A 13,914-nucleotide genomic window follows, 5' to 3' on the forward strand; every position below is an offset into this window, starting at 1 on the left:
AGACGAATGGGAGGATGGAGCACAGGGGTCCAAAAAGTCCCCTGCACGAGGCCAGGGCTGAGTGGCAGTAGCTGCCGTCTGAGAGAAAAATGCAGGAATGTGGCACCAGTCAGCGGTATTGTTAGGTGCCCAGTACTCAGTACAGACTCGGAGGTTAGCTGTGAAGCCTCTGGGGTTAGCTGAGACCTGTATGCGTTTATCTGAAGGGCTGTCAGGAGCAGAAGGGCCCAGGCAGGTTTCAGGTCTATGTGAGAATGCACTCTCTACAACCATCTCACAGCTGTCCAAATGGATGGGCTGCTCAGACAATAGGAGCGCCCATTGGTGGACATGACCAGCGGAGAGAGGAAATCCCTTGGTGGGAGGTCATGGAAGGGAGGAGGGCATCTAATGGGTGTTTGGCTATAAAAAATCATTAAAGTCTTTCCAAATATTAGTAGCTGCCATTACTGGCTACCATTTTGTGAAAACTTAAGATGTGCCAGGTACTGTGCTAGATAAAATGGGCTCAAAAAGCCCTGTATTAGTTTCCTTTTGCTGCTAACAAATTAGTACAAAATTAGTGGCTCAAAACCATACACATTTATTATGTTATAGTTCTAGAGGTCAGACATCCAAAATAAAGGCGTCTGCAGGGCTATCTTCCTTCTGGAGGCTCTGGGTGAGGAGCCTTCCCCTTGCCTTTTCTGGCTTCCAGAAAATTCCTTGGCTTTTAAATTCCTTGGCTTTTGTCCTCTCCCTCCATCTTCAAATCTCTGTCTGTCTATCTTTCTTTCTGCTTCTGTTATCGTATCTCCTCTGACTCTGATCCTCTTACATCCTTTCGGAAGGACCCTTGTGGTTATTTTGGATTCACTCAGATAATCTAGATTCATCTCTCCATCTCAAGGTCCTTCACTTAATCATGCCTGTAAACTTCCTTTCACCATGTAAGGTACCATATTTATGGGTTTTGGAGAATAGGATGATGACATCTTCCAGGGAGGAGGGTCGTTATTTTCTCTACCGTAAGTCTTTATATATTATCTCATTTAATTTAATACCTACTATCTTGAAGAGTTGGGCATTATTTCCACTTAGCAAAGGGAATCAGAGCTGCAGCGAGCTGAAGTTATATACTGCACCTCCATGAAACAGTGGGCCTGGGATTTGAACCGGGTTCTGCCTCTAAAAGCTGGGACTCTAACCACTCTGAGGCTGTACTGTGCATGTTATTACTATTCTTAGAGCCCATAATTCTAAGCACTAATAATTGCTTTTCTTTAATGATGTTAATTTAGTGGTGACATTATTGCAGCTTGTTTTTCTAAAATGGCACGTAAGTCAGACATTTCTGGCTACTATGAAATTTACCTGGCCCCCCTGCTGTCACCTCAGCCTCCTCAACTCACAGCTTTTCCCTCCTGGATTTTGTCACCTTAGGCCTTCTCAGCTATGGGAGTTAGGAACAGTGTTATTTTCTGAATTCAGATCTGACAATCTTTGTAGACGAAAGGTTACACAGCTGCAAAAGTTTGTTTTTAACCCAAAGTAACAGAGTTGTCAGGGAGAGTGTAAAAAGATTGCAGAAATGCAGGTTAAACACCTAGCGATTCCGCGAGGCAGCAGGAGCAGGGTCTTGAAGATGGCATTTAGGCCTCAAGGCAGACCTAAAATTGGCAGCGTCTGCTTGAAGCCCGTTCCCCCAGAAACTGGAGGTCAGGCCCTGCTGAGGTGGGCCGTGGAGAAGTCTGTTCAGACCCTCTGTGCTGGAACATTTTTTCCAGCATCTGAACATCCACAGCCCTGCCTATCCTGCTGCAAAGCTGAGTGAGAGACGAGCCAGTGCCCGGTTTTACGGATGGAAACCTGAGATTCAGAGCCTTGCTCAGGGTCACGTGACCACCTTGTGGCAGAGACTGGGCCCAAAGTTGAGGGCCCTGGGTTCTAGTCCTGCCACTAGCTACTGCTCGGGGACAATGAGCATGTCACGTCTTTTCTCTGGTCCTCCTTCCAGCGCGCTCCGCCTTGACCATTCGGAACCACGGTACGTCACCATCATCTGCCCTCCATCTGCAGCCCAGTTCTCACCATGCGTGCTCAGCCATGCTGGGCTGGGCCCTGGGTGGAAGCTGAGCTGGATGTGGACTGAACACAGCCCAGCTGGAGAGAGCATGCAGGGGGAGGTCATTGATGACAGCAGGAAGTATTAGCCAGCAAGAGAGTCCACAGGGCGCAGGAAGGGCTTGGCTGGGGGTGGAGGCCAGGAACTGACTGTGATGCTGGAGAGGACGGGTAGGGCCTCGAGTCCACTGAGTTCAGCTCCTATTCACCTGCTGCGACCCAGCTGACCTTCCCGTGGTTTCTAGATGGTTCACGCGGCAGTGCCATGGCAGCTTTCATCAAGCCTGTGTTACAAGGGTGGTGTTGACTGAGTGCCTGAGAGTCTGGATGGGAAGGAAACTAACATTTTGAATACGTTGTTTATGCCAGGCACTGGGGTGGGAGGGACAGAAACTGTCTTTACCAAGCGCCTATGTTATGCCAGACGCTGGCTGGGGGTTTTCACTGACCCTGGGTGCAAAGAGCAAAACAACACAATTCCTGCCCTTGGAGAAGTCAGACTCCACATATCTGTGGATATGAACCTTTACTAGACAATATAAGGTCTAAGTAAGATGGTAATTAATAAACATAAAAAGAAGCAGCAGGATGGCAAGAGTTCTTTCTGCCAGAACTCTGGTGTTACAGCGTGAAAGTTGCCACTTTGAGAACATTTCCCAATAGGGGACTTCATTTCTCAAAAATAACATTCTGATGCTGACTTGTGTTCATTGTTCAGCTTGTGATCCACTAGGACTCTTGCATCTTCTTTTTCCCATGCTTGCATCTAGCTTTTGTGTAGTTTCCATATTTCCCTAGAATACTTCCTTCTCAACCCTCAACATTCCTGTGACAAGAGGGGGGAAACAGAGGAAATAATTTTTTAAATGTTCAATTGAGTTTTGTCCTTTTTTTTTTTTTCCAAAACAGCTTCATTGAGTTCTAATTTACAGACCATAACATTTACCCATTTAAAGTGTGCAACTCAATCAATTTTAGTAAATTTACAGAGATGTGCAACCATTACCACAACCTATTTTAGAACATTTCCATCACCAGAGGGAATAATTTAAGGACACAATGTAAGAAATATGTGTTTGTTCAACCTACTTGAACATGCATTTCTGAGATTGTTGTACTTAAAATCTGTCAGCAAATTTTAAGTTCCTTCACGGTATATTTTTGCAAAAAAAGCAAAATGAAGTGGAAGGAAGAATCCCAGTGCCTGAAATCTTAAGAAACCATTATCCATTTTGCAGATCACTTCATTAATAAACAGATTGTTACAACAGTAATTATTTTAGAGATGGCAAGTGCCATTAGCTGATACTATGTTATTGTCTATTGGGACTTATAAAAAGTCTTTTTAATTTGCTCTTTGAAAATCACTTACACCCACAAAACCACTTCAGTCAACGAAGTAAATGTAGGAATGGGCAAACCTTAGTTACCATGGCAAAAACAGCTTTACCTTTCACCTTTTTAATTTGTTTCCAGTCAGGATGTCCTTCCAGCCCAGAATTTACTGTTTTGTGGAAGACCTTGTCTGGTGAATCCCATCCCTTTGCAGAAGTGGCCAGTCCCCTCTACACCCATTTTAGAAAACCCAGTGGTCAGAAAGTTCAGAATCTGCTGCTGGCTCCTCTGCCAGCTATGCCATTGCTTGCACAGGCTGGTCCCTCGGCCAGGGCTTATTGGGTGGGGTGCAATGCCTTTCCTTCTAACCTCACGCTCTGTCCTCCGTCTGCTGTAGATCCATCAAATATAGGGAATTGTGTGTTCCCAGGCAGAAAGAGAATCATTCCTGCGATAAAGGTATAGGAAAAGCATGCTCCTAGATTGGAAGGTCTTACAATGCTCTCAAATTCTACTCGTAAGAGCATAAAGGGCTCAACTGCTGCACTGCTGTCTACTCTTCCTGAGAAAGAGACGCCCAGACACAAACTTGCATCAGAGACTTATTTAGTATTTATTTGTAAGTTAAAAAATTAAGTTATCATACATTCTGAGAAGTGTACAACCTCAAAGGTACATCCTGATAAATTTTCTGTGGTGGACATATTCTTATCAAGACAGAGAACATTGCCTGCACTCCCAAGGCCTCCCGAATGCCCCTCCAGTCATCACCTTCAATAAGTAATCAACGTCTGCCTTCTATCAAAGTAGGTTAGTGTTGCCATGTAAATGGAATCACACAGCATGTGTTTTTTGCATCTGACTTTTTTCGCTTAACCTTAGTGTCTGTGAAATCATCCGTGTTGTTGCCTATAGCAGTAGTTCAGTTTTTACATTGTTGTATGTAGTATTCTAGTATGACTGTTCCATGATATGGTTAACGTTTCTACTATTGATGGACGTTTGGGTAGCTTCCAGTTTGTATCTACTAGGAATAGTCTTCCTATGAACATTCCTTATATGTCTTTTTGTGAACCTATCGGGCATTTTTATCGCAGTAGAATTTATGGATCATGGGAATGCAATGTTTAACTTTGGTAGATAGGATGATTAAGACTTTCTAATTCTTCTTGTGTCAATATTTTCAGGTTGTGATTTTTTAAAAAGAATTTGTCTATTTCATCTAAATTGTCAAATTTATTGGTACAAAGTTATTCATAACACCTTCTCATTGCTCCTTTGATGTTTACATGAATTTCTAGCGATGACACCTTTTTTTTATTACTCATATTAGTAGTTTGTCCCTTCTTTTTTCTTGATCACTCTTTCTAGGGATTTTAAAATTTTGTTAGTCTTTTCAAAGAACCAATTCTTGGCTTAGTTGATTTTTCTCTAACCTATATTTTTATATCATTTTTTTGGGCTTATATCTGTATTATTTCTTTCCTCCTAATTTATTTGCCTTAAATTTGATGTTTTTTTCCCTAACTCCTTGAAATTGTTTTTAGATCACTGATTTTCTTCCATTCTTTTTTTCTAAAATATGCATTTAAGGGTATAAAAATTTCCCTTTAAGTTGAGTTTAAGCTCTCTGCTACAAATTTTTAATGTGTTGGTTTTTTATTATTATTCAGTTCAGAATATTTTTAATTTCTGTGGAAATTTCTAATTTCTGATTTAGTTTTGAAGCATGGGTTATTTAGAAGTGTTACTCAGTAATTTTCGAACATTTGAGGGTTTTAAGCGTTTTATACTGATTTCTAGGATTTTTCCACTCTAGTTAGAGGACATACTATGTTTAGTTTCATCCCTTTGCAGTTTATTGAAATCTGCCTCATGACTCAGAATATAGTTTATTTTGTTAAATGTCCCATACGCACTTGAAAATAATGTAATCCTGCTGTTGTTGGGTTCAGTGTTCTATATAAGCCAACAAGGTCAAGTCTGTTTATCAGGTTGCTCAAGTCTCCTGTATTTTTACTGATTTATTGTCTGATTATTCTATCAGGTGTTGAAAGATGTATTTGAAATCTTCAACTATGATACTGGATTTATTTGTTTTTCCTTTCAGTTCTGTCAGTTTTTGCTTTCTATGTTTTAGGTTTTGTTTTTAGGTGTGTACAAATTTCAGATGATTAAATCTTCCTGCTGAATTGGATTTTTGCCACTGGGAAATGCTCCACTTTACCTCTGGGAATATTTCTAGCCGTAAGGTCTGGCCCTGTCTGCTATCGCTATGGCTAAGCCAGCTTTCTTTTGATGAGTGTTTTCAGGGCATATTGTCTTCTACCCCTTTGCTTTCACCCTTTATGTGTCTGTCTGTTGTAAACAACACATAGTTGGGTCTTGTTGTTTTGAATTGTTTTTCCAGTCTGATGATCTTTTAATTTTAATTGGACTATTGACCCCACTTAAATTAAAGAAATTCCTGGTTTTTTGGCGTTAATTCTATCATCTTATTATTTGTTTTATATTTGTCCTGTCTGGCTTTTGTTTTCTTTTTCTCTTTTGCTGCCTCCTTTTAAGAAAAATGGTTTTCATTATTCTATTTCTTCCCTCTAATAGCTTGTTAGTTATGAATTCTTTTATTATGTGTTTAGTGTTACCGTACAGCAGAGGTTGGCATACTTTTCTGTAAAAGGACAGATAGTAAATATTTTTGTTGTTGAGAGTCACATACAGTCTCCGACTCCCTCCTCCCCCTTCTCCTTCTTCTTCAATGATTCTTTAAATGCAAAACCATTCTTAGCTCCCAAGCTGGACAAAATAGTCTGTGGGCTGCACTGGGACAGGGGTGATAGTTTTCCAAACTCTGCTAGAGATTTACTGTATGCCTTCACAGAATCTACTCTTCAGTTAATAGTTACACTACTGCCTGGACAATACATGGGCCTTACAACAGTTGAATTCCATTTCCCGACTCTCTTCTTCCTTTCATGCTAGTCAGTCATGTGTTTTATTTTTCTATGCATTGGAATCCCACAAGACATTACTACTTTTACTGTTTTAAATAGTCAGTACTGATTTTGATTTGCTCTTATATTTATCATTTCTGGTGCTCTCTATTGCTTTTGGCGTTACTGTTCTTCCAACGGGGATCATTTTGTCTGAATGGTTTCCTTTACTATTTCTTGTAATGTGTATCTGTTGATAATACATTTTCATAATTTTTATTTGCTTGAAATTTTTGTTTGTCTTCAATTTTTAAAGGATTTCCACCGGACATAGAATTCTAGACTAGCAGTTATTTTTTCCCCCTAGCATTTTAGCTTTGTCATTCTATTGTCTTCTGGCTTCTATTGTTCGTGTTGAGTAGGTCTTATTGTCACTCCTAATTTGTCTTTTTTCCTCCTCTGGCTATTTAAAGATTTTTCTTTTGGTCTTTGGTTTTTTGAAGCTTTACTGTAATGGGGCTTTATGTAGTTTTCTTTGTTTTCATGTGTTTGAGTTTTTGTTAGAGCTCCTTGAATCTGCATATTGATGTCATTCTTGATCTTTATCTCTTCAAATACTGATTCTGGTCCACCTCCTCCCTTCTCTTCTTCTGGGATTCAAATTCCACACACGTTGGTTCTTTTCACTGTGTCTCACGCTCTCCTCTCTTTCTCTGTTTCCCTCGCTTTTTCTGTATATAATATGTGTGTGTTTTGTCTTTTTTTCTTTTGCTTCAATTTGCTTATTTTTCTACTGAACTATTTTCCAATTTACTAATCCTCTTTTCTGCTGTGTCTAATTTGCTGTTAAGGCTATCTATAACCTATTTATTGAATCCTTAATTTCAGTTATAGCATTTCTCAGTTCTGGAATTTCTGCTTGTTTCTTTCGAAATAGATTCCAGTTTTCTTTCTTTTCATCTATTTGTTTGAATATATTAATCCTAGGTTTATAAAGCCTTTATTTGATAACTACAGTATCTGGATCACCTATATGTTTCTTTCTAAAGTCTCTGTTTCTTTGGTTTTTTTTAGCTTGATTTTATCTAGTGTTTCCTGGCACGCTGGGTAATTTTTGATTGAATACTGGATATCACAAATGATAAATTGCTAAGGCTCTGGATGATGTTGCTTTCCTTCAGAGAGGATTTTTTTTTCCTAGTAGGCAGTTAAAGAGTGGGCAGATCACCTTGATCCTATCAAGAATTGAGATATTTTGAGACTGGATTTTAAGCCCTGGGAGGGCTGGTCTCTGTCTGGCTTGTCTTTTCTCTTAGTGTATAATCCTGCAGCTGTCTCAGTGAAAATCTAGGTTATTTACCAAAACATCTCCTCCTCGGTGAGCCCTGAACTTTAATATTTTTTCTCCCTTCAAGACTAGCTCAAACTCTGACTGGTTTCCAAGCCTTTTAGAAGCTGTTTACTGCTTGGTTTCTTGGCCTCTTGCCTATCTCATGGGAAGCTTAGCAATGAGAAAATTCCTTGAGTGGAAATCAAATGCGGAATTCTGGGCTTGTTTCTACATGGGCCCTCTCCCCAGGATAAGGGCTCCCTGTGCTCTGGCTGCCTTGACGGCTTTGAGCTCCAATTTCTGTCTTCTCAGACCAGCAAGCCGCTGTGGTTCGAGACCAATGTTCCTTCTCTCTCTCAGTGACACCCCTTGAGAAGCGGCAAACGCCCTGAAGGGAAAACATGAGGGAAAATTACGTTTACTCACTGCATTTCCCTTTTCTCCAGAATCTTGGCCCCTAAAGTCCTGGCTGCCTTTGTTACTCTCCAATGACTCGTAACAGCTGTTTTCTGCAATATATTTAGCTTTTATAGTTGCTCTCAGCAGGACGGTTAACCTGACACAAGCTCCTCTGTCAAAGACAGAAGCCAAAGTCTCCAGAGATTTATTTTTAAAAGTGGTTTTCAGCACATGTCCTGAGGGCATTGCACATTTAGCTCTATCTCCTGCATCTTCTGAGGCATTCCCAACTGAGGGCTGGCAAGGTCTTCTGGCATCTTCAACACCAACAACAATAAATTATTAAGCTCTGTTGAATATAATTTGTAAGTATTAACTATTTGGTAAGTATTTTAAAATTGAGATTAATGTGCCAAGTATGATCATTCTCAATCAGATCACTCTGTGTACCATAACATTGACTCTCTATGAAATAAACTTCACCATCTTTCACTTTATACAGTTGTGAGGCATTCCATTTCAAACATACACACACACACATCATGCCTCTTTTCATCCCTCTGGGAACCCCTACCTGATATTCTGACTCTGCTGTTACAAAGCAATATGACCATGGTCAAGCCTCTTTCAACCCCTGGCCCTTAGTTTCTTCATTTGGAATATGAGGCAGGGGTGGGGAGTGGGATAGGACCAGGCAAGTTCATGGGGTCCTTCTAGCTCTGATGGTCATTCTGTCTTCTGTGCCTTGGTCTGAGGAATCCTTGGTGGAACAATGAGACGCTTAGACAGCTCTGAGCAATGGATCGTCACTCAGGCTGCAGAACTCACTGCCCTAAGTCAGCCAGTCTCGTGGCTGTGGGGCCAGTTCTGTCTGCGGCATGGGAACTGAATGGCCTAGGCTGGTGCTGTGTTCCTGAACAGGCAGACACCGTGGGTGGTGGGCTTCTCAGGTAGCCACATCCCAGTGTGAATGGCAGAATGAGAGAAAACAGCTCACACTGTGCCCAGCCTTTCGCAACTGTGTCATGCAACCCTCTCAGCCAGGAATTTCAAATCTGGAGGAGGTTGCTTCTCAATCTTTTTCAAACTGTCTCTTTCCTGTTCTTCCCAAATATGCCATCTTGTAAGAAATGTCTGAAAAAGATCGACCCCTCCTTAGCCCAGTGATAATTCTAAAATCTTCAGCTTAGAATCAGTCCTGAGCCTGCTTCCTCCCTTCCCTTGCTCAGCTCTGTATCATGGGATGTTGACATGACCTGGCTGCTCTTCCAGGCTCCCCTGCCAGCCAGCTCCTGGTTGAGTTTGGCTAACAAGCAACACTGGAGGGAGAGTGAGGGCAAGAAAAAGGGAGAAACCAGCATATTCCTTTCCCTTCCTCTTTGCCTTGGGTTGATTGATCCCTTGACAGAAGTACCACGACTCCAGCCCCTCACAGATGGGCTCACTGTGATTTTCAGCATCTGAGGGGTGACCCCAGCTGTGGCTTTACTTTGCCCCACCAGCTGAAGGGTGGCAGTATTTTCCTGCTGCACTCATCTCACCATCCCCTGCCATCTTCCCAGCCTCTGTTATCAAGTGGAAAACCGATAAGCACTATTGAACACCCTGTGTGTGACTACTTGGAGGGCTTGCTGCTTTCCTGTTTAGATCCCAACTAATTGAGTTACTAAAAACTGTACTTCAAACATCTTTTTCTTTAGTATGTATATAATTGAAGCCCCACTGAAACACATTTACCTCTGTTTCCTTTATCACTTTCAGAGGTAGACAGAATTCATTCATTCATTCATTCACTCAATAAATATTTAGTGAGATGCTGCTCGACACCCTAGCCAAGTACTGTGCTAAGGGATTCAGCAGTGAACCAAACAGGCGAGGTCTCTGACCTTGTAGAGCTCACAGCTCTGTGGGCAAGACAGCCTCCAATCCTTGGAATAAAGCGTGTTGAGAATGAGACACTATTGTAACGTACAGACTTAGGAGACAGACAGAATAGGGTTCATACCTCAGCCTACAACTTACTCCAGGTTATACGAACATGGGTGAGGTGCTCTGCCTTCCTGTGCCCCAGTTTCTTCTTTGAAAGAGCACTTGGTCATCCAGTTCATGCCAGCCCCAACCTTTTTACGTGTTCAGTGAGGATGCTGATGCTACTAATGTCATAGGATTGTTTGTGATTAAATGAGTTGTTAGTAGAGAAAGAGACTGATGCCCAGGAAACAAACTCACACCAAAGATTTATTTTTAAAAGCACCGTCTGGGGAGCACACACTCAGCACTGCTGAGTGAGTGAGGTCGGAAAGGTGAGGCGAGGTTAGAAACTAGACAAGAAGGGGTGAAGTCCGAAGCTTGGATAGAGACGGTTGCTAGGAGGAGCACCCGGTCACAAAATTTGAATTAGACCCATGGCAATTTCCACCGCCATCCAATCCACAGCCACACTGGTCTGCGTGCAGGTGGAAGTGGGAACCCTTTTGTCCTCTTTGCTTGGCCAAGATGTCACTTCCTCCAGGAAGGGCTCACTGACTTCTAGTCTGGGATGGGTCTCTGTTACCTGTTCTCTCTACTTTTCCTGTCATTGTCGTGATCACAGCCATCGTTATCATCATCATCATCTTATCATCATCACATCATTACCAACGCTTGTGGAATTGAGCACCCACCACGTTCCAGACATTGTGCTCTGGCTTCTCATGGCACAGTCTGGGCAGCAGCTCAAGTCCAGTGCTTTCATTATTTCTCCACATCATTAAAAGCAAAACTTCCAATGGTTGCCAGAGGTGGGAGGGAGAAGTGTGTGTGTGCGTGTGTAAATTTACGTGTGCCACAAAAATTTAAAGTTGAGGCAGGACATTGCCAATCATCAAAGATTCAAAGTTAAGCTATGCTGAGTATGATTTCAGAGTTAACTGTGCTGTAATTCTTTGAAAATTTGAATTCCGCTGAAGTTAGAGAGACACAAGTGTTGGCTGTAGTCAGAGTTCACAGGGCTGAGATTCATCACTTGTTCTTTGTTCTCATTCTGGAAGCTGCATCTGGCAAGCCTCATGGGGCAGTCCTTGCAGCTCTGGAACCGTTTTCCTGCCTTCCCCGGGACTCCCCTGCTGGACCACGTTCTGGGTCCTCCTGGTGGCTCTATCACCCCTTCAGACTCAGATTTAAAGAAACCATTTACTTACATTTTATTCACATTTTTAAATCATTCCACAAACAATATTCCAATAGCATTAAATAATTGCAAAATCTAATAAAAACCAGTCTTAAACTCATTGGAATCTCATTAAGAATAGGTCTGCTCTTTTTGCTAAATTTTTGAAGATTATTTTGCCTGGTTTTGTCTTTTTTGCATTGCCCAGGTGAGCAGGGGTATAGAAGAAATCATAGAATGTGGGTTCACACACTCAAAATTTTTTTATTCACTTTCTCAAATTTACAGATGAAGAAATTGAAGTCCAAAGAAGGGAGGGGACTTCTCCAAAGCCAAACGTGAAACTTGTGGCCATTAGGAACCAGAACTCAGGCCTCCTGCCCCTTAGTCAAGCATCTTATCTACAACGTCCGGTCTTTGGGCCCAGGCACTGATTTATGGATTTTGACGAGCATATCGTCAATGGAGCCGTCACTAACAGATCAGTCAAGCACTCCTTCACCCAACAAGTCTGGAGCCTCTGGAGCGACTCTGGCAGGTTTGAGAGATGCAGAAGAAGTGGATTCTGCCCTCTGGAAACCTGAAAAGGCTCCGGGCATGAGGTTCACAGACAAACGACAAGCTGCAGTCTCCTCAAGTGCTTGGTCACATTGCTCACTGAGTCTCGTTCGTATCAGCATAAGGATGGCGTCTCTTCCAGTTCTGCTCAGTTCCACAGGCAGGTACTGACAAGGGCCTCCTGTGACCATGGCAGAGACAGGTACGAGCTCTTTATCTGCTATAATGAACAACATCTCCATCAAAAGGATTCATTTGGTAGGACTGAATAGTTCAAGGCCAAAGAGAGAGAGACGGGAAGAAGGCTCAGGCAGGAAGGCTTTTTATGATTTATCAACGCACAACTGCTGGCATCTCTCTCTTGAAAAGAAAAAAAAAAACCCACTGCTAATATTAATAATTATGCCAGCTTTTGTATAGCACTTTGCAGTTTTCGACGTGCTTTTGAATCCATTATCTCATCTCAGCGTGTCTGTGGGAGATTGCGGAAGTGGGAGAGCACGGAGGGCTGGTGTCTTTGGGGAATTAGCAGGCTTCGCATCCCTGGGAGTCCAGCCTGGTGAGGTGGGTGGGTGCTATTGCAGTGGGTGGCTGCTGAAGTTATTCTTGCTGTGAATGTCCAGTCTAGGACGACCGCCTGAGTTGCTGTTTTCCCAGGGAAACTTGAGCAAGTCTCCACACCATAAGCTGGGATCTGTCCTACTTGTCCTGCCTAGAACTTCATTTCTCATTGAACTGAACACTTGGCTGGTTCTAGACATCCTTCCTGGCCCTTGCAGGCCACTCTTCAAAGGGCTGGGCCCTGTCCTTGTGCCCATGGCTGATTGTAGAGTCCTCCTTCAACACAGCTGGACCTCCAGTGGGACAAAGTTGCTGCCACCCAATAGACTTTGCCAAATGCTACAAGCCAGGATTGCTGCTGCTGTGTGTGCTCATTCATAAAGGCCCTTTAGACACTGTAGGTGTGATGTGGATCAAGGCTGCTCCAGGGAGAAAAGCCCGAGGCGTCCTGCCCTACTTACTGATCTGTATCATCCTCTAGGAAGCATAGGTTGTCCTGACCTGATCAGATCTGATCCGTATCCAAAGTTTCTGACCACCCAATAACCAGACCCCACCTGCACGGGTACCATTTTAATGACTTTTTTACATGATCTTTCCTTTGTCTAGTAAAAAAGAACTCACATACCTATGCCTTATAAATTTAGCCCTACCCTCCACCCATTGCAGCTCTTCGCTGCCCATGGGTCCTGTCCCCATGCTATTCTCTGAATAAAGGAGCACTATCCCCAGACCTTGAGAGTCCAAGAAATCTTTCTTTCAACTCCTCGGCTCGCTGAGCCTGCATCAGGTGGAGGAAGGGCTGAAATGTAACTGGCAAATATTAGTCTGTGCAGGAAAATGTAGCTTTTAAAACATTTTTCAGAACTGGTCTCATCTTGCTTTCTTGCCAGTGGCAGCAAAAACAGCAATGCTAACAAAAGCATAAATACAACCATCAGCACCACCTCCAAGAACAGTCTTTAACCTTGACCATTGATGGCAGCATTGTTTCTTCCAGTTTAAAGAGCGCCGCTCCCCATGCCCCAGGAGTAAATCAATTAAAATACACACTCACCTTCAGGTCTGTGACACCCCCTCCAGCGAGTTCTTCTCCACTTCTTCCTCCTTCCTGCTTTTCTGGGAGGATGCCTGGCTGCAGGACATCCTCACGTCTCCGGACCTTGATGGGCTTGCCTGGTCCGTGCATCGTCCTCCACTGACACCCTTGCCCACTTGTCCTGGGGCAGCCTCTGGCCTCATCAGCTCCACCACTGATGTGCCCACTGCTGGGGGGACTTGCATCTGTGTTCTTGGCACAGGCAGAGCCTGGCCATTGACCCTGAGGATTGGTAGGAGGGAGCTTCTCGATTCCTTATGCAAAGCTCCTAGGAGAGCAGGAGATGAGGAGAGAGTGCCATCCTGGGCCATCTAGAGAACTCCTCAGCCACCTCTAATTGACCACCCTGCACTGTGGGTAGACACCTTGCCTAACAGACAGTTTTTCTGAGGACACTTTGCTTTTCCTGAGATTTGCCCTGGGAAGTCGGGAGCAAGCGTCTATGTGT

At 43.0% G+C, this 13,914-nt stretch overlaps 1 protein-coding gene across 1 annotated transcript in view; it reads right to left on the minus strand.

The window, feature by feature from the left end:
- LOC138917613 (uncharacterized) overlaps positions 1-13,556 on the minus strand; it is a 135,691-nt gene extending 122,135 nt beyond the window's left edge. The window contains exon 1 of the mRNA XM_070234844.1: positions 13,425-13,556. Coding sequence (XP_070090945.1) covers positions 13,425-13,556 — 132 coding nt within the window. The remainder of the gene's footprint in view (positions 1-13,424) is intronic.
- Positions 13,557-13,914: the final 358 nt, after the last annotated feature.

This window comes from Equus caballus, chromosome 15, assembly GCF_041296265.1.
Source record: "Equus caballus isolate H_3958 breed thoroughbred chromosome 15, TB-T2T, whole genome shotgun sequence".
Taxonomy (NCBI): domain Eukaryota; kingdom Metazoa; phylum Chordata; class Mammalia; order Perissodactyla; family Equidae; genus Equus; species Equus caballus.